The sequence below is a fragment of the Solea senegalensis genome, linkage group LG9 (assembly GCF_019176455.1).
Source record: "Solea senegalensis isolate Sse05_10M linkage group LG9, IFAPA_SoseM_1, whole genome shotgun sequence".
NCBI classification, from domain to species: domain Eukaryota; kingdom Metazoa; phylum Chordata; class Actinopteri; order Pleuronectiformes; family Soleidae; genus Solea; species Solea senegalensis.
Window position 1 is genome coordinate 1,244,763 of NC_058029.1, and position 18,855 is coordinate 1,263,617.

Genomic DNA, 18,855 nt, shown 5'->3' on the forward strand with positions numbered 1-18,855 from the left:
TCAGATCCTGGCTCGAGCGCGGGCATTTATCTGTGGAGTTTGCATGCTCTTCCTGTGTGTGTGTGTGTGTGTGTGGGGGTTCTCTCTGGGAACACATGCAGATCAGGTTAAATCAGGGGTCTCAAACTCAAATGACCTGGGAGCCACATGAGCTTCAAGTCTCGGTCTTCAAGGCTGAGACTGTGTGGACAAAAACAACTGTCTGATGATATGATCTTAAAATGATGTCACCATTCCATCGTTTGACACACAAAAAAAAACACTTTAATGGTGAAAGATTCATCTAGAAATATCAACACACAAGTGACAGGCTGCATGGAATCGACTGAGGGGCCCCGAGTTTGAGAGACCTACTCTAAATTGACCTTTGGCCCTGCTATTGTCAAATAGTTTTATTAAATCTTTGAGAACAAAACTGTGTAAACGTTCATAAATAATAAGCAGTGCTTGGAACGGTAACTCGATTAATCAGCCTACACCTCAGTTTCTGTGATGAACTTTGATATTGTCATTAAAGGCCACTGTTGACCTTTGTATCTTTAATGATTCTTTGATATTGTTAGACAGACATGTGCTAGACTGCGATCCTGTAACTGCTGGCGTTACTTTGCTGAATAAACAGAGACAATCTCCAGTATCTCATACTTCGTGGAACCAAGTTACTACATTTGTGGCGATGAGGATGGTTTTATTCTAGCATATGTCTGTCTCTCACAGCTATGATAATGATCAGCGGTACAAAGGTCAAAAGTGGCCTTTAATGACAATATCAAAGGTTCACCACAGTTTCCGTCACTCTTTTCAAACATTGGGCGTGATTGAGTTTTCTCTGTTGCTGCCCTGATCTCCCGTCACACATGAGTCCCGTCTGTTATGGTTTTGACATTTTACTGTACATATTTAATATTGTTTTTAATCACAATGCAGACTATGAGTCTTCCTGGTCAAACCTGTTGTTTTCATGAAGCAAAACTCTACTTTTCCTCAGTAATCAGCTAACTAACTTAACTAATTAACTTAACTAACCTCAGGCCTCACGGTTTTTTTTTATTTTCTATTTATTGATTTATTTATTTTTTAACTTTTTATTCAAGACTAGGAACATACAGACATTTAGACTTAAGGATATACAGACACTAGAATATACAGATTAATACAAACCTCAGGCCTCACGGTTCTTTTTATTTTCTATTTATTGATTTATTTATTTATTTTTTAACTTTTTATTCAAGACTAGGAACATACAGACATTTAGACTTAAGGATATACAGACACTAGAATGTACAGATTAATACAAACCTCAGGCTTCACGTTACCTGTTGTGTTCTGCTGACGTCATCAAAATTAACCTCCACCAGCCCCAGTTATGATTGACAGCAACGCGGACCAATCACGTGGCCGCCTGTAACAGGTGTCCCTGCGCGTGTGACCAGTAAGAGCGCCGAGTAGGCGGGGCTAGGGAGTTTGGCGTGACGTCGCAGCCTCGGAAACGACAAGTGACAGACAGTGAAGACGACGAGGCGAAAGTTTCCGCAGCTGCTGGTTTGCGTTGGTCGCGTTGGTCGCGTTTGTCGTGTTTGTCGTGTTTGTCGTGTTTATGCCCCGTCACTGCAGCACTATCACCGGCTTCCGTCCTGACAGCGAGTCCGCGGTGTTGTGCTGTGAACTAGCGGCTCGAGCGTGTGTCGTGTGAGGCTGAAGTCCGCGTCGCAGCTGACAAGCACCAGAAGTTTGATCCCACCTCGAGGAGAGGAGACGAGGAACTATGACCAACAGAGAAGACGAGTACGACTATCTCTTCAAAGGTGAGCCGCCGCCGTGTTAGCTTACTTTGCTAGCTACGTGTCGACAGTTGTGTGTGTGTGTGAACAAGTTTGTTTCCTGTGCTGGTCACGAGTGTTGACGCCGTCGAGGTGTCTCACGTCTCATCAAGGTGGAAGGAGACGAGGCAGCGGCACCTGCCGCCCTGTGAGGGATGCACGGTGGGGTCAGTGGTCAGTGTCAGTGGTCAGTCAGCATCTGCTGTCGTCTACATCATGATGATGCAATCTCCTTAAGATTGTCAACAAGGGGTCATAAACTGTGGCAGGGGGTCACACACACACACACACACACACACACACACACAGGAAGGTCGCGCCTGTGGCAGCTGGAAATCACCTGAAGCCTGAAACTGGACAAACACCGTCGTCTTCCGCAAGAACATTTACTACAACATGAACTCCATGTATTCACTCATCATTAGGTGACGCACATATTACTTTAATGAATAGTTTCAGTCGTTTTTCAAGCAACATAGTGGGGGAAAATGCCTTTAAACATGATCATTGTCCTGCTTGTCTTTGTCTTGTATCATTAGAACATAAAACTAGAAACTTAGATTAGATCTAAATAGCTTTAGTTAAAATACACACATCTCTAACACAACAATAAAAAGGTACTGGTTGTACATTGTGTTATTTTTTTTGTGGCTAATCATTGGTGTAGAGATGCAACTAAGGATTATCTGTTATTAATTGTCTTGGTTGATCAGTTTGGTGTTTGTTCCATAAAGTGTCAAATGTCTTGTTTTGTCAACAAACCAAAGATATCCAGTTTACAGAGGAACACGTGTGGTCTGTTTCTCATTTTGTGCCTGCACTGCACTGCACTGCACTAACTCACTCAAAACCTGATTCATTTAGTAAATGATTGTCTTATTGATTAGTTGATTAATTGTCAGTTGTTAAAGCAGTAACATTGTACCTGCTACCACATGGACTGCAGTGGGAATGAACATATTCCAGTATGGAAGTTTGTCGCTGTACCTTGTCATCAGTCAAGGGGAAATGATGTTCTTATTGTCTGTACAAATATAGAACACCAAACAGGCATGTGTTGTCAAACTGGAAATACCTGCATGTAAAGTGTGTGCAGCTAAAGGCGCGCTGCATCCCAGAGAATGGAGAAGTTGAGATTTGCTTACTCACTAGTCAAAGCTTGGATAAGATGCCAGGGTTTCAGGTGAACAAAGTTATCTGAATCAAATGCAGCAGCGCAAGGACACTGATAAGGTGCCGGTAGCCATTCAGTCCTTCACTTAAACCAGGAAGGAGCCGCCATTAAACTTCTTTTCACCCTTTCTGTCCAAAGCCATGCCACAGAAACCCTCACCTACTAATGGAGGCACAGGACGTTTACAGCTCATGTTTGTGCTATGTAGGAGCCTTAATGCAGTGTATTATGACAAACGTGCTTTGTAGCATCTGTTTTCCTACTCAATTAAACTATTGTGAAGGCAAATAAAATGAAATTAGACATCGGTAGTTATTTAATTCCTACATACACTTTATTAATTCTATTAATTGCTAATAGTTACTCCAGCCAAACACAGAACATAACACCTATGAAAACTAAGTATAGAGAAGAATAGGAATTATATACATGACATATAAAAGTGTAACAGTAGGGGACAAGCAGTATAAAAAGGATCAAGAACAGTTACATGCAACAACTATTTTAATTCATTTTTTGGTCCACAAAATGTTGATCATTGTTTACAGAATCCTCTAAGTCAGGATCTTCTCAAATGCCTTGTTTTGTCCACTAACTAATTTAATTCAGTTTTAATGACGTCTTTGTCGTCGGGAGCAAGGAAACCAGAACATGTTACTATGAAGCTGAAAACCACCCAAAGCGATTAATGGAGCCGAAGGCTTGGCTACAGTACTGGGTGCAGGGTTGTATAAGAAAGGGAGGTGTCATATATTTTAGCTGAAGAATGCAAAGCCAACAATAGTGAATGGGTGTGTAATGTGTCCATGATATTACCTGTCTGATGGCACAGGGTTGCCTAATGATTTTGTCCCCCGCCCTAAATCTTTTGTGTTGGACAAAACGACACAACAGAAGTGTCATTGAGCTACGTTGCTGGGTTATGATTATTTCAGTCTTTTTAGGCCAGCTCATTAGCATGGACAGGTTTTTACTCGTGTTGCCTGTTGCGTCATAGCGACACTGGCACGTTTTCAGAGAGAAATGGTAGCATTTGCTTAAATGCCGGTGTGGACACAGTGTTTGTTGGTGTGTTAATGCCATTTCAACATTCCATAACAAGTTCCTATTTCCTAACAGGGTGGTGAGCTGGTGTGGTCGGTTCCCTTTGACAGACTGACTCAACTGACATATGTGGAAGTTTTTTATCTTTTCTTAAAGGGATAGTTCAGGTTTTTTGAAGGGTGACTGTCTCTGTTCCAGCTTGAGACAGGAAGGGAAAAACTGAAACTTCTTCCACTGAACAAAAACCTCAAGAATAACAAGAACATGTTTGCTGCTTTATCTAGACGGCCTTTTATGACTGTAAAGTTAAACTTGAGTTTATTTTTGATGCTTAGTGGAACTGTTAATCCTCACCACTGAGTTCAAATATGTTCTGTTGTGACGTCAGCATTTTATTTACCTCAGTGGCACTAACTCATTTAAAAAGGTTTATTTGTTTATTATTGTACATAAAAGTTTATTTATGGACTTTTGGGCAAGAGAGCGAGCGGTTTCCAGCTGTATGGCTGCAACTAACCATTATTTTCATAATCAGTTAATCTGTCAAATATTTTCTCAATTAATCCACTAATTAAAGATAATCTCAAACTCATATGGCCTGGAGGCCGATGAGTGTTAAGTCTGGTCAGGAGGAAGGCTGGTCAAGTGAAAAAAGTCAGGGTAGGGGTGGGCAGTATGAACTATAAATGATGTTACGATATTTCATCATGATACAATTACCACATTGAATCACAAAAGTGATCGTTTTGGTTTGGAACGTCATGTCGTTTGTCGTAAGAAGATATTTATGGCGCAAAATGAATCTATAAATAAAAAACTAGGCAAAAATAACAGCAGAGCTCACAGTTCTGACGTCGTTGTTCAGTTTGTAAAATGCATATATAATGAAAATGTACATGCGTGAAACGATTCATAGATTAGCTTAAAAATTAGCATTACCATAAGTGGCTAACCTGTGGCAGGGAGGATGCTAGCAAGGGTGGTCATGTGACGCTCAGTCCTAGGGAATGAGTGGCGTTTAAGCGGTTTTGGTGAAATTCTCGATAATGTCAATTTGCATATCTTTAAAACAATGATCAGGTTATAAACTTAGACCCTATATCTTGCCCACCTCTATTGTTAAATTAAGTTAAATAAATTCACAGACTTGTATAATGTGAGTTCTTTTGAGGAGCATGTTATTTTCATAAGTGCAGTGAAATCTGCATTAATTCTCTGGGTTTACTTGGATTCATGAGCCTTTTTAAAAAGAGCAGGTGGTTGTAATGATTGGTGGACTCTGTGGGAGTCCCCGGGACTTTCTGCTTTGCCACACGTGTGTTTCTGGTGAGTTAGGCAATTAAACAGAAAGTAGAATTGGATTTCATAAATGAAGGCAGACCATCCGGTTCAGAGTAACCTCTTTGTGATTTAATGAACCGTTAACGTGAACGTTCACCCTGAATTTCCTGCTACAGCTGAATTCCCAGTGCTCTGGCACTCACTAGAATGTAACGTGTAGGAGCACATTTTTGCCTCTTCATATCCTGATTATCAGAATCTGAAAACAATGACTATAACATTAAGAAATCACAATATTAGCAACAGACATAATGTACACATTTAGCTTGAAATAGAAATGTGACAAGAAATGTGTTTGATTCTATGACAATAAATAGAACTGATAAAGGACTTTTCATTTTTCTTAGTAACTTGATAAATGCTGATTTGTTTTAAACATATATGTGATTCATAGTAAATATGTATGTTGTTTCTCACCAAAATTAAAAGTTATGTGATCTCGGTGTGTTTGTAAAGCAGATTTTGAAGATGAATTTGGTCAGAATAATCACATTTTCATTTTTATCTTTTCCATGTTTGAGAATGTCTTTGTGTCTATTTTACCACATTTTTCAAGCGTTTCAAGCCGATAATAACTTTGCATTAATAATGTGTATTTGCTGGTGTGTTGGTGTAGATAATGAATATAAAAAATGTCATATTGTTCCACGCCTTCTTGCCACAATAATGTATAATAGAGAATGTTTGTCCTCTGTCTTTGTCTGAATCTGCTGTAGTGGTGCTGATTGGTGATTCAGGTGTAGGGAAGAGTAACCTCCTGTCACGCTTCACCCGCAATGAGTTCAACCTGGAGAGCAAGAGCACCATCGGAGTGGAGTTTGCCACGCGCAGCATCCAGGTAGAGGGCAAGACCATCAAGGCTCAGATCTGGGACACAGCCGGACAGGAGCGATACCGTGCTATCACTTCTGCGTGAGTACAAGAGAGAATAGGAAATCCAGCTTCCTCCTCACATGATGAACACACACACACACACACACACACACACACACACACACACACACACACACACACACACACTGGCTTTGTTTAGACTGCAGCCCTAGTCTGATTTTTAAACATATCCAGATTGTGTTTAGTTTTATTTTTTTTTATTTTTTTTTTGGTAGTCTAGCTAAAAAACACATGAGATGTTTCCAAAGCGGATTCAAATCACATGTGGAGATGGTTTGGAGGTGATTCTGATCAGATGTTTATGGACTCGTTTCAATCCGAACGTCTTGGTGGCTTCAAATCGTCTTCTGTGTCACCCGCAGCGCGACTTGAATGACAACAACAATGATGTAGATCCAGAGAGACGGAGGTTAATTGGAGGCGTGTTAAACGATTGACACGGTGTGAGACAGTAGTTTAAAAAAAAGCCACAGCTCCACAAACATAACCATTTAGGACAGAAACAGCCACAGATTTCTGTCGTCCATTAGATTTTCTAGTTTAGTCTAGGATCTTTGGATTTATGTTATGATGGCTCATTTAAATGTTTTTAGTTTCCAGTTCGATTGTCTACATTGTGCCATGAGTGATATAATGTCCATCACTTGTTTGCGATGTACCACACTTAGCTGTCAAATTGAGATCATTTATTACAAGAACCAGTCAATTGGAAACCAAGTGTAAAAAGAAGAGAAGTCGTAGAGCGTCGTGTAGCTCTGTGTTGCTCTGAAGGTTAAAGCCACTAAATCTGCTCAGACCTCCAGTAATTTTTCCTTGGCATTATCATACGTGAATGATGGTAAATCCAGGGTTTTCCACCACATGTCTGATACTACATTTAGAAACATTTACAGTAAATGAACAATGAATCGACATTTTATCAAAATCAAAGTAAAGAGGCGCAATATTTCTGTGTCAAATAACCATTTTACCAAATTGCCCTGACTATACACATCATATTCTACAGACTGAAGAACAATCTCTGATTCTCACACATCTGCACAAATATCACACAGTAATCATTTGAAATGTGTTGTTGTTCAAATGAAAAGCAGAATAATTATGTAGCGATGACTATTCCCTCTGATGTCACGAATCATGTCAATCATATTTATTCCAAATGGCTAACGCTAACGCTATTTATTTACAATCTGTTACCAAACGTCCATATATACAAGAAAAGGTTGTGTCGTTATTTTCTGCACTTGAGAAGAGTTCATATACCGTTTTGTATTTAAATTTCATCTACATTTACATTCAAGTATTGTTAAACATTTAATGAAAGATTTGTGTTCAAAATTTAGACAAACTTGTTCATGTTAACTCTAAGTCCATGTTGGTTTTAAATATCGCCATTGGCATCATTAACTCGTAATAGTTGGTATCGATATCAGCCAATATTGGTGGACCACTAATACAGCGCCTGAGGTTCTGACACGTTCAGCACTGAGCGTGCTCTGGGCGTTCCCTCACTTCCCTGCACCCCTACGCCACTCGCTCTCACTGAAAACACGGACATAACAAAAGCTGCTCCTTATGTGACATCTTAAGAATATGTTTACTTCTTTATCTCACTATTAGACAACTTTCTCCAACTTTGTAACCCAGTCACTCTCCCGCACCAAAGTCCATGGAAAAATAAGCATTTTTAGCTTGTGCGAACGCACAAGCTGCTGGTCTGCTGCTGCTGCTGCTGCTGCTGCTGCTGCTGCTGCTGCTGCTGCTGCTGCCTCCTTTGGTAAGTTTGTGTCACTGAGGCAAGTCTGAACAAAGCATGTCATCATGCACCAATATCACAAAATGACACCATTCAGTGATAGTGATAGAGGCAGCACTTGAGCATGAACTCCTGTGTGCCATGATGCAACATCACTGATTATCTCTATGGACTTTGGTGCAAGGAGTGAGCGGTGTGCAAACTTCAGCTTTTCAGATCTAACAGATCCCCAACATGGTTTGTTAAGTGGACAAAATCTGTTCCGCGTTGTCTTGACTCCATTTAGGAGGAAGGCAGATATGAAGTCAAACCATTAGAAGCTCAGCAAAACGGATCATCGTCTTTGTGATAAATCCTATTTAAAATGAAACCTATTGTGCTGCAGAGAGATCAGTGGGAGTGACTACAACTACCTTTCTGCCTTTGGTCAGGAAGTGATTTGTTAATCACAGCTTCCTCATGCTCGGCCTCAGTTTCTCAGTTGTCTGCTTTGATGCCACAGCGCAGCCAATGAGGCGCTGGCGTGTGTTGTGAAATGATGGCGAACCAGACACTGTTCACTTTGTGAGCTCAATGTTTTCATTTAATGTTTCTCTGTGTTTTGTTACCTTTACCTTGAGTGTCATGGCTGTTGTAACAGTGCAAATTAGGATTAAAAAAAAGGATTATCTTGTCTTATCTTGTTGCTGATGGGCCATGATGGTCTGAGCCAGTGTGACACACTCTTAAAGAATCCTGAAATCACACAGGCTGTAACAGAAAGAACAGAAATGAACAAATCCATGATTCATGTGTTGCTCCTCCCCTCTCCTCTGATGCCGTCCAGGTACTACCGCGGTGCAGTTGGAGCTCTCTTGGTTTATGACATCGCCAAGCACCTGACCTATGAGAATGCTGAGCGCTGGCTGAAGGAGCTGCAGGACCACGCAGACAGCAACATTGTCATCATGCTCGTCGGGAACAAAAGTGATCTACGCCACCTGAGGGCGGTGCCTACAGACGAGGCCAAGGCCTTTTCAGGTAGTGTTTTTCACCAACACAGTATACGACACGCCTCAGTCTGTGTGAGTTTCTTAGTATGATGACATTTTCACCAGGTTAAATCTGTCATCAAAGGTTATAAAGGCCTGGTCACGTTCTAAGATAGAGGTGGTGTCACTGACGGTGAACGGTGTCCTGGTTCCTCTCACTACAGGCACAATAATGGAACTGTGCTCGTGGTCCGATGCCTTTCTGTTTCACACTGCAAACATTTCTCTCATGGGTGTTCCCTGGGGAAAATAAGCACTGTCATAGTTCAGGTTTTTAGAGGTGTGGTTGACTGTATCAGGTACTGAAACCTTGTCAGCACTGTGTGGCCACACACACACACACACACTGAAAACATGACGAGCAGCAGGTAAACAAGGACATACAGAGTTTAGCCACTTAACTTAAGGCTCACCTAATTAATTAAGTCCAAGATAATTACCAGTAATCAAAATGTTGACTGGTGAGACGCTGCACACCAAAGTCAGTCGAGAAAATCAAAGACTTTTCATAGCAGCACACAGGATGTCTCCATGTATACGTTCAGACGTGTTACTTTGTCACTTGTGCGCTCAGATTCACTTAAAGCCAGGAACGCACGACGCGACACTTTCACCGTTCTTCAGTTCACATTTTTATGATGACGGGGGATCACACGTTTAACGGCTGATCACAGACTACGTGATTTATCGAACCAACTGAAGCCAAACTGGAAGCATCAAACTCTTGCCGGAGTGACCCGTCATCTTCTGCTGCTGCTGCTGTTGTTTCTCTTTTTTCATTGGCTGTTGTCAGCATGTGTTTGCAGTTGGGTCAGTAATCGGCTCACTCCCCGATTGTCTAACATTTTTGATTGACTGCAGTGTTGTTTTTGGCCGCCATTTTAGATTTAATCTTAGTTTTAGTCACGTTGGTCATTTCTATATTATGATAGTGTTAAACCAGTTTTAGTCGACAAAAACTCAAAAAGGTTAAAAAGTCCAGTCTTTTAACAAATATATTTACAGATTACTGTTGGGCAGAAACCTTTTATCTCCATATTTCAACCGTTTTTTTCATGAATGATGCTGACATCATCATACAGTGTCACACATAAGTTGTGAATATGAAATTTCCTCTCTGGGTCGGCTTGGAAAGGCTCGGGACGAAGGTGGTTTACAGCGAACTCCCGCCCGGAACTCGCCGCAGACATATGCACTCACTGCGGCTTCTCCCGCCCTTACAGGGTGTGCCACAACCCCGTCGCATCACCAGGGTGAGGAGCGGCCCGCGGAAATGGGGCGGCAAGGGTTCGACGGCGATGTCGCAACCCACCTGACCCGTGTTGTAACACGGACCAAGGAATTTTTAGGTTTTAATTAATAATTAATAATTTAACCGATTACGCACACAATAAGCAGGAATGTCTGAAATTTTGAACGTCTGACAAACCAACCACTAACATTTCCGTCAATTTCCGTCATTAAAGATCCATGTTCATTCCGTCACCGTCTCGTTATCGTCTTGAAACAAGGGGCGTTGACGAAATAATGTTGTCATCGTTGACGTTGACGAACACTGTATGACTGCCACTGAGGTCGGGTCTGTTACCCTCACACACTTGCCGAGTCGAGTTTTTACCCCAGATACATTTATGTGCCAACTCGTCCTGACTGGTGCACATTCTGCCCAACTGAATCATGGGTAAAAGATCTTGTCACTGTGTCCTCAGCTGAAGTGACGCAAACTTGAGGCAAACTTGAGGCAGCAGTAGAACAGCATCACCTGTGTCCGTGTGAGCTAAAAACAATAGGCTGAAATCAGCGTTTCCATGTGTCCCTGCATGACTCTGTGTCTCAGTCTGGTTCTCAGTGCAGGGGCCGGCACGGCACAGCCAGCAGACGCTTGTACCGTCATTATAATTCTAGAATAATAATGTGCTGATTTCCACTGGAAACACGTTTGCACTGTGATACTATCAGACAAAAACACAAACTTCAGTCACGACCTTGAGGTTGTGTTTTATCTTTGTGATTCTAAGCAAAGTTACCAACGTTGATGCTTCGTCATTAGTGTTTCACCAGCCTGTGCTTTCTGTTTGTCTTCATCTACATGAAGTGTAATGATAAGAACTCACTGCCGACGCTGTGTGAACGTCCCGTCTCCTGTCAGTAGAAGAGTTTCATGATGTTATATCTTAGATTTACCATTTACAATGAAAGAACACATGAATACTCATCCATAACAATCATTGCAATTTATTGTACTACTTTGAAATGAAGGCTGCAACAACTAATCAATCAATCCATTACTGAATGATCGATGATTGATTCATGGTTTGTGTTTTTTAAGATAGTTATAACAAGCTCTCTGATTGTTCAGGACAAAACTAACCAGTTTAAGTTTTAGGAAACACCAATCAGCATTTTTTTTTAAAACGTTTTTTGACATTTTATGGACTAAACAAATGAATTGATTGTTTTTATTTTTGTTCTGAAGAAAAGCAGCCTTTGATTTCTGAATAGAATCCGTCCTTACTGTTTGTCACACACTAAGAAATTAAATGGTTGCAATTAACGATGATTTTCTCTATTAAACAACGATTAATCGATTGATCCATAAATCGTCAGAAAACGTTGACCGGTCGTTCCCTTCCCTCTAAATGAGGACGTTCTCAAACGGAGTAATCCATTAATAATCAGCTACTCATCACATCCCTGTAACTAATATCAGAAAGGATGGTGTTGTGGTTGATTTGGTGGGTAACAATAGTCGTAACTTTATATTGCAATACAAGGTTAAATGTTGCTATTTTATACAATAAACAGATCATTTCATGATTTGTATGTGTACAGTTAAACCATAATTAGGTTAATCACATTATCACAAACCTCTTGATCACTGGCTCGATTCTGTACTCTCTGTTTTTAAACTGGTATATTTCTTACAGAGTGGTTTTAGAAAACCAGCGTGTCGATGAAATCAACTTCAGAATCAGTGCAGTGTTGTCATCACTTCAGTAAAAAAGCAGCCAACCTGTAAAGCAGAGCTGAATGTTAAAAACAATGAAGGCCTTCTGAATAATTCATTGTGACTATAAGCATTTTTTTGACTTTCAGAGAAGCATGGCTTGTCTTTCCTGGAGACGTCAGCGTTGGACTCTTCCAACGTGGAACTGGCTTTCCAAACGATCCTCACAGGTGAATTTCACGTTTGTTTTTTTGTGTCAGGAAACAGCGAATGTTTGGTTGGTTAAAATCACAGCATGAAGCTGTGTTTGATGTGGTGTAAATGTTCTTGAAATGTTCATTTAAATGTAAATTCACCTTTTTAACGTCTGCTGGGATTTCCTGACATTCACGAATGAACAAATGAATGAATGAATGAATGAATGTAGACAAACTGTTTACGCAACAATACCTCCACTCCATCTGCCACCACTAGATGGCAGCAAAATCCATGTTATAATAATAATAATAACAGCCCAGTGTCTGACACTAATGAGTAGAAAAAACACCACCTGTGTGTAATTAACACACTGAACAAGCTCTCACTGACTCAGTCCTGGGGAGAGCTTACAGACAGACAGACAGACAGACAGACAGCTGTGTCACATGCAGCCCCTTGATCAATAGCTAGATGCTGATATTGGTCACAGACATGAGATGTGAGTAAAACAAGTGAGTCTCTGATAATCAAATGTCTGTGAGTGTGTTTGCAACTGACGATTCTGTTCATCATCGATCAACCTGTTGAATATTTTCCCAGCACATAACCAGAAAATATTCACACAAAAACAAACACTCAAACCAATGAATCGATTATCATAATAGTTCATTTAGTAACTGTTAGCACGCACACACACACACACACACACACACACACACACACACACACACACACAGAGACAGAGAGAGAGAGAGAAAAGTTTGTGGTGTCTAAAGTGAAAGTCCATCAGTGATTGGATCCTGCTGCCTCTGCTCGAGTTGTTCATCAGAAAATATAAGATCCAGAGAAGCATCATAGAAAAGCCTCATGTGAGCTACTGTTGCTAATGAGCTTAGTAAAACAGAAGAGGAGGAGGAGGAGGGCGTGGCTGTATAAACACAGGTGTTCACGCTCACTGACACACGGATTCTCTCCACTTGTTCACCTTGTACAACTCCAGCTGAATGACGTGGACACAGGAGATGCTTTGTCTTGCGCCGCCTCGCTCGCCTTGGCACGTTTGTGTCATTTAGGTGAATCTGAACAGAGCATTTCAAACATCGAAATCACAAAATAACTCATGATTGAGGCGGCAGTAGATCAAGATGTTCTGTGTGCAGACTCACCAGTTTTATATTTTGTCTCCATACAAGTGGGCAATAATTCATTAGCTATAGATATAAATATATAAATATGTCACAGTCTGACTTTATTCAAACCATTACAACACATTTTTAATTTGCGTTGTGCTATTGTGCATACATATTGTTTTTTTGTCCAAAAAAGGTTTTAAAATGCACTTTACTGCTTTCTTTAAGGACAAAATCTTCTGTCATATATATATGTGTGTATATATATATATATATATATATATATATATATATATATATATATATATATATATATATATATATATATATATATATATATTGATAATTGTCTTTACTACGTGAACTGCTGTATGTCACGGTTACACAAGCTCTTTTTTCCTGACTGGACACTGAAGGTTGTAAACAACAACAGAGACTTTAGAGAAAAGCAGTAACGAGCTGTAACTCACGGGGACTGTTCCTGGTGCAGGAGGTGAGCTGGGGCCACACACACGCACGCACACACGCACACACGCACATACACACACACACACACACAGCTGACAGGCTGTTGTGTATGTTTAAGTCCCTCGTCACATCAGCTGATACCGTCTGTCGTAATGTGGTAAAATCATCTTATCGTGATATTCTTTTTTTTTTCTTCCATCAGCTGATATGCATGTTAACATAATGACCGTCACCTAAAGCAGCAGCATTGGTAATGATCAGAATCCTTTGTTTATGTCTCATACACTAGTATGTAAGAGCTCTTTAAGCAACATGATCAAATAATAATTATTATTGTTTTCCCTGTTTTACAAAAACACTTAAAATTTCCTGATTGCGACGTCGGATTAAAGCAATAAACTTAGTTTTAGTGGTTGAATGCTATGTTTGATTCATTTCTGACGTTGTAGAGTGAGCCGTTTAAAAAGGGGAATTCAGTTTATACACCAAATAAATAACAATCTTTTTAGTTTTCATTAAGTTTTTTGAAAGGTTTCTCTAATAAATGTGTTAAACACTGTATATCTGTCACGATATAAATCAAATCAATATTTCTGTAAGGCATAGAAATAACATCTGGATATTTTTAGTTTATATTCCCATATACAGTATGTGGATATAAAGCTGCACTCTGAAACCTTTTCTTTTACGATGTTTGTGCTTCTCAAAGGAGAGTGATGATACAGTGATGATACACATGATCCTCAAATACAGTTATTATCTTTCATTTCAGATAATACCTGCTTTATTTCTTTGGCTTTTTAATGTGCCATTTATGATACGACAGGCTTAAAATTAAACAAGTAGTCTTATTCAGTGACTTTAAATAATTGAATATATCATTTTGTCCATTCTATGTATTTTTTTTAACCCATATATATATGTATATATATTTTTATTTATATATATATATATATATATATGTATATATATATATATATATATATATATAAATAATAATTCATATATGATGATAACAGTCAGACAGGAGAGGCTCCTGCTTAATTTTCAGCCTGATCAGCTGATCACCACTACCACGACATCACTGATGAATAATAACAAAGAAGTATACACCATAGTCTTACTGTGTACCAGAACTGGCAAGTCACATATCCATAAAGTAGAGGTTTATTGTTATTATTATTGTTATTGTTATTATTGTTACGTGTAGACACACACAGCACATGTTAAGATTATGTAGAGCAGCAAAAGAAACGGCTGCTTCTGTAGAGAAAAGGAAAAATGTTCAGTAAAATTTAAATAATAAAGTAAGATATTCAAAAGTCAAAGACATTAATCACAACAAAAATAATTATAATAATAAAAACGTTTTATTGGGAAAGAAAAAAAAACCAGCACCAGATCATAATCATGATTTCATTGATTGTTTTGTTTTGTGTAACAAAAGAAAATCAGCGTGGAACTCACTTATTTGAAGTTTTGTTAATTAAAATAGAATAAAAAAAGAATCCTGGTTATTATTGTCTGTTCTGTTACTCAGTGGCTTGTTTTCTGCTTCTTTTAACTTCATATATATATATTATTACTTTTAAACCGTTACTTTAAAAATGTGTGTAATGGAGATGAATCGAAGAGATGAATACATTATGAAAATAGTCCTAATATCTATAATCTATGCTATTAATTTAAGATTAGATGAGTGCTTCTCAAAGTTTTGTTTTTTGGTCCCAAAACAAATTTTTTATTTACGATGAATGTGCATTTGTTTAAAATAAGTTTCACTGAATAATTCAAAGTGAAAGCAGGCGTAACATGCACTGATGAACGACCGTGTCGTCATTGATCTCGTGGGTTAAAAAGTGGATGGATGAATGAATGAATCCCGGCGGGTTAAATGTGAGCAGTGGACACAGTGAGCGGCCAAATGAACACAGTGAGCAGTTGAAGTTGAAATGAAAGTGTTAAGAAGGAGCTGTTGTAACGCCTGGAACGACACACATGACATAATCGATGCCTGCGCTGCTGCCAGGAGTCTGGATACAACAGTTGTTGTTCAGTCTTTCCATGCTGTTCGTCCTCATCACAATATGTCCCACTGTTGGCAGCCGTGGACACAGTAACTCACGCCCCTCCCTCCACTGTCTCTCTCCATCGCAGCCATCTACAACATCGTGTCACAGAGGCAGATGTCCGGGCGGAGCGACTCGGACTTCTCACCCGCCTCCAACGTGGTGCCCATCACGGTCGAGCCCACCCAGACCTCACCCGGCAAGGGCGTGTGCTGCCAGTCCAACTGAGGCCGAGTCGCTGGGCCAGCCTCCTTCACCCTCCAGGCACACGGAGGACACGGCCAGACAGACAGATGGACAGACAGGTTGACATAACCATTTCACTGAAGGGGGGGGGACACTTGTCTTGTAACCAGGTTGATTTGTCTGCCGTCTGATAAAGAGAAGGAGGGAGATGATTGTGTGGTGAGGGCCGTAGACGCAACATCACAATTGTTTTACAATCTAATGACATTTACCACTTTTTAAAATCACCTTTTTTTTTTTTGTATCTCATCGCCACATTTTTTTTTTTTTTTTATCTTTGCAAAGCGTTCCTGTTCAGGAGAGAGCTCTGCTGCTACTGTTACTCCCTGTGTTTCTGAAAATGTAGTAATATTTAGATTAATTTCCCTTATGATATTTATTGAACACTAGATTATGGTCTTGTTTGGCCAAAAGGGTTTGTAATTTTACACTCTTCCTCTCATTTTCCTGCATTTCCTTTCATAGCAAAGTTAGCTCTCAGAGTTGTTTTAGTCTCTCTCTCTTTGGCAGGTTAATGATTACAGGTGGTTGCTTTAAGCCGGTGTTTCCCACGGTCGTGCGTGTTTTACACGTTTCCCGCTCTCTTCTGCGTCTGCAGAGCTCGGCGATGATCAGCTGTGATGCAGCAGGGAAACTGCTGCATCCATTCTTTCTTAGAGAGAAACAGCAGAGAAACAGCCTGTGTGCAGCTTTATATCCACATACTGTACGGCGATGATCAGCTGTGATGCAGCAGGGAAACGTCTGAAACACGCACGGCTCTGGCTCCTGAGAAACACGGCTTTCAGTCACAGTGAGACAGTAACAGTGACACAGACACAGTAACAGTGAGACAGACAGTGACAGTGAGACAGTGACAGTGACACAGTAACAGTCAGCTTCTTATCTTTGAGTTGTATTTTCCTGCTGTGGACACCACACGTGAGTCATGCTCTCACTATTAACTCCAAATGAGCAGCTGTGTTTTAAAGTGATAGTTCAGGTGAGTTAGAAGTGTGGACGTCTGTGCGCACTAATAACATGTGACTTCTCTAAAGACTTGTGATATTGAGTGATATTTTAGGAGCAGATGAGCTGCTTCATCTCAGTGTTACCTCTTACACCAAAGTCCAGATAAAAGTAGCTTTTTAGCTTTTAAATGTGATGGAAGGATTTCACAGCGAAACACATTTGTACTTGATGATGGAGGCAACTCCTGTGACGTCTCCGTGGACGTTGGTGTAAGCAGAGAACAAGGTTTTAGTAACACAGCGTGTGACTTCATCACGTCAGCCTTTTGTGAAGTGGCTGAAATAGTGCGTGTCCCTGCTGGCAGCCATGTTTGGACAGTGAGTAAGCGTCAGTGTCTCCAGCTGCTGCTCAGTCCCTCAGACTTGACACTTGAAAAAACCTGAACTAGCCCTTTAACAGTGTCCCACGGTGGCCATGTCTTTGGTGACGACATTTTCATCCTCATGTTTCTGCTCTTCTGTGGGAGAGATTAGGAATATTGGACTGTACAATCTCATGCTGCCACTGCTGAAAGCAGGGATGATGGACTGGATGGATGGATGGATGGATGAATGAATGAATGAATGAATGAATGGATGGATGGATGGGTAATGTTTCAGGGGATGATGAGGTAGTGAGGGCACTCAGCCGTGCTCCTGTGATCTCCGCTGTAGCACAGAGGGCTTGTTTTACTGTAAGTGAAATCCTCCAGTGTCTTCTCTCCGTCTCTGTCTCCACTGTAACTGGACCAGGACACCACTGCCTTCTGGGATGTCCCTGAGGTCTGCCCTCGCGCTCACTCGTCTTTATTTCCTGTAGGGAGAGGGAAGGGGGAGGGACCTGTACTCAGGGGCCAGGATTTGGGTTCTTTTTTAATTGCTAATAGTTTAATAGATTAAGAAAAAGAGAGACGTGTGTGGGAGGGGCTTCATTAAATAAATCCAAAGGTTGCACACACACACACACACACACACACAGATGAACGCTGACTTCTGTTGACTTCACAGGTCTTGAACTGGGTGGCATAGGTCAGGGCTTTTTTTAACCTTTATTCTAATGTATGTATATTTGGAATACATATGTATTAAATAAATCTCATTTGCTATAACCTCGTCTGCAGCATGTTGTTGTTGTTGTTGTTCTGATGTGGCTGTGATGATGCATGGATTATTGATCTGCAGAACAATCTGATCACAGATACTTTTTTATACCGCTGATATCGATAGATTTCACAATATCAATCAAATCAATAGTTGTGTGAGGCCGGGCGTTACGGCTGATAAATAATACATGTGGACATAAAGCTGCACGACCTCTGAACTCATGAGATGTTTGTGATGTTTTATGAAAGAGTGTGAAAATACACCGTAAATAAAATAAATGCACTTCTTACCTTTAATGTTCAATAAAGGATATTTACATGTTCGAAACAATGACATTGACTATAACTGCTAAAAAATACAGAATTAGGCTCAAAATTAAACTAAATTAATTAAAAAATGCTTTAGTGGATTGTATCTTGTAATCAATATGAATGATATTTAGTGTATTTTACAAATATTAAATATAATAAATATCAATGAAGAAAACGGTCATTGAAACCAGGAAAATAATCAGTCATTGTATGATTTCAATTTGTTAAACCTGAATATGTTGTGGTTTCATTTGAACGCTGAAGTTTTACTAACAAGGTTCCACCATAAAAACTCCACACGTCTTTCCAACTCATTTCATTTTTGTTTTATTA

General features: G+C 40.0%; 1 protein-coding gene across 1 annotated transcript; it reads left to right on the top strand.

Moving 5' to 3' along the window:
* Positions 1 to 1,466: 1,466 nt before the first annotated feature.
* Positions 1,467 to 18,216, top strand: rab11al (RAB11a, member RAS oncogene family, like). Its single transcript, XM_044034725.1, has 5 exons — positions 1,467 to 1,805; positions 6,096 to 6,291; positions 8,856 to 9,049; positions 12,157 to 12,237; positions 15,961 to 18,216. Exons 1-5 carry the CDS (start codon positions 1,766 to 1,768, stop codon positions 16,098 to 16,100), a joined length of 651 nt encoding a protein of 216 aa, XP_043890660.1. The 5' UTR covers positions 1,467 to 1,765; the 3' UTR covers positions 16,101 to 18,216.
* Positions 18,217 to 18,855: the final 639 nt, after the last annotated feature.

Bases quoted from the DNA above. Each gene is read 5' to 3' on its own strand.
- rab11al (XM_044034725.1), top strand. From the start codon at position 1,766: ATGACCAACAGAGAAGACGAGTACGACTATCTCTTCAAAG. The intron at 6,292-8,855 runs GTGAGTACAAGA...GATGCCGTCCAG, and splicing joins TACCGTGCTATCACTTCTGC to GTACTACCGCGGTGCAGTTG. The intron at 9,050-12,156 runs GTAGTGTTTTTC...TTTGACTTTCAG, and splicing joins CGAGGCCAAGGCCTTTTCAG to AGAAGCATGGCTTGTCTTTC.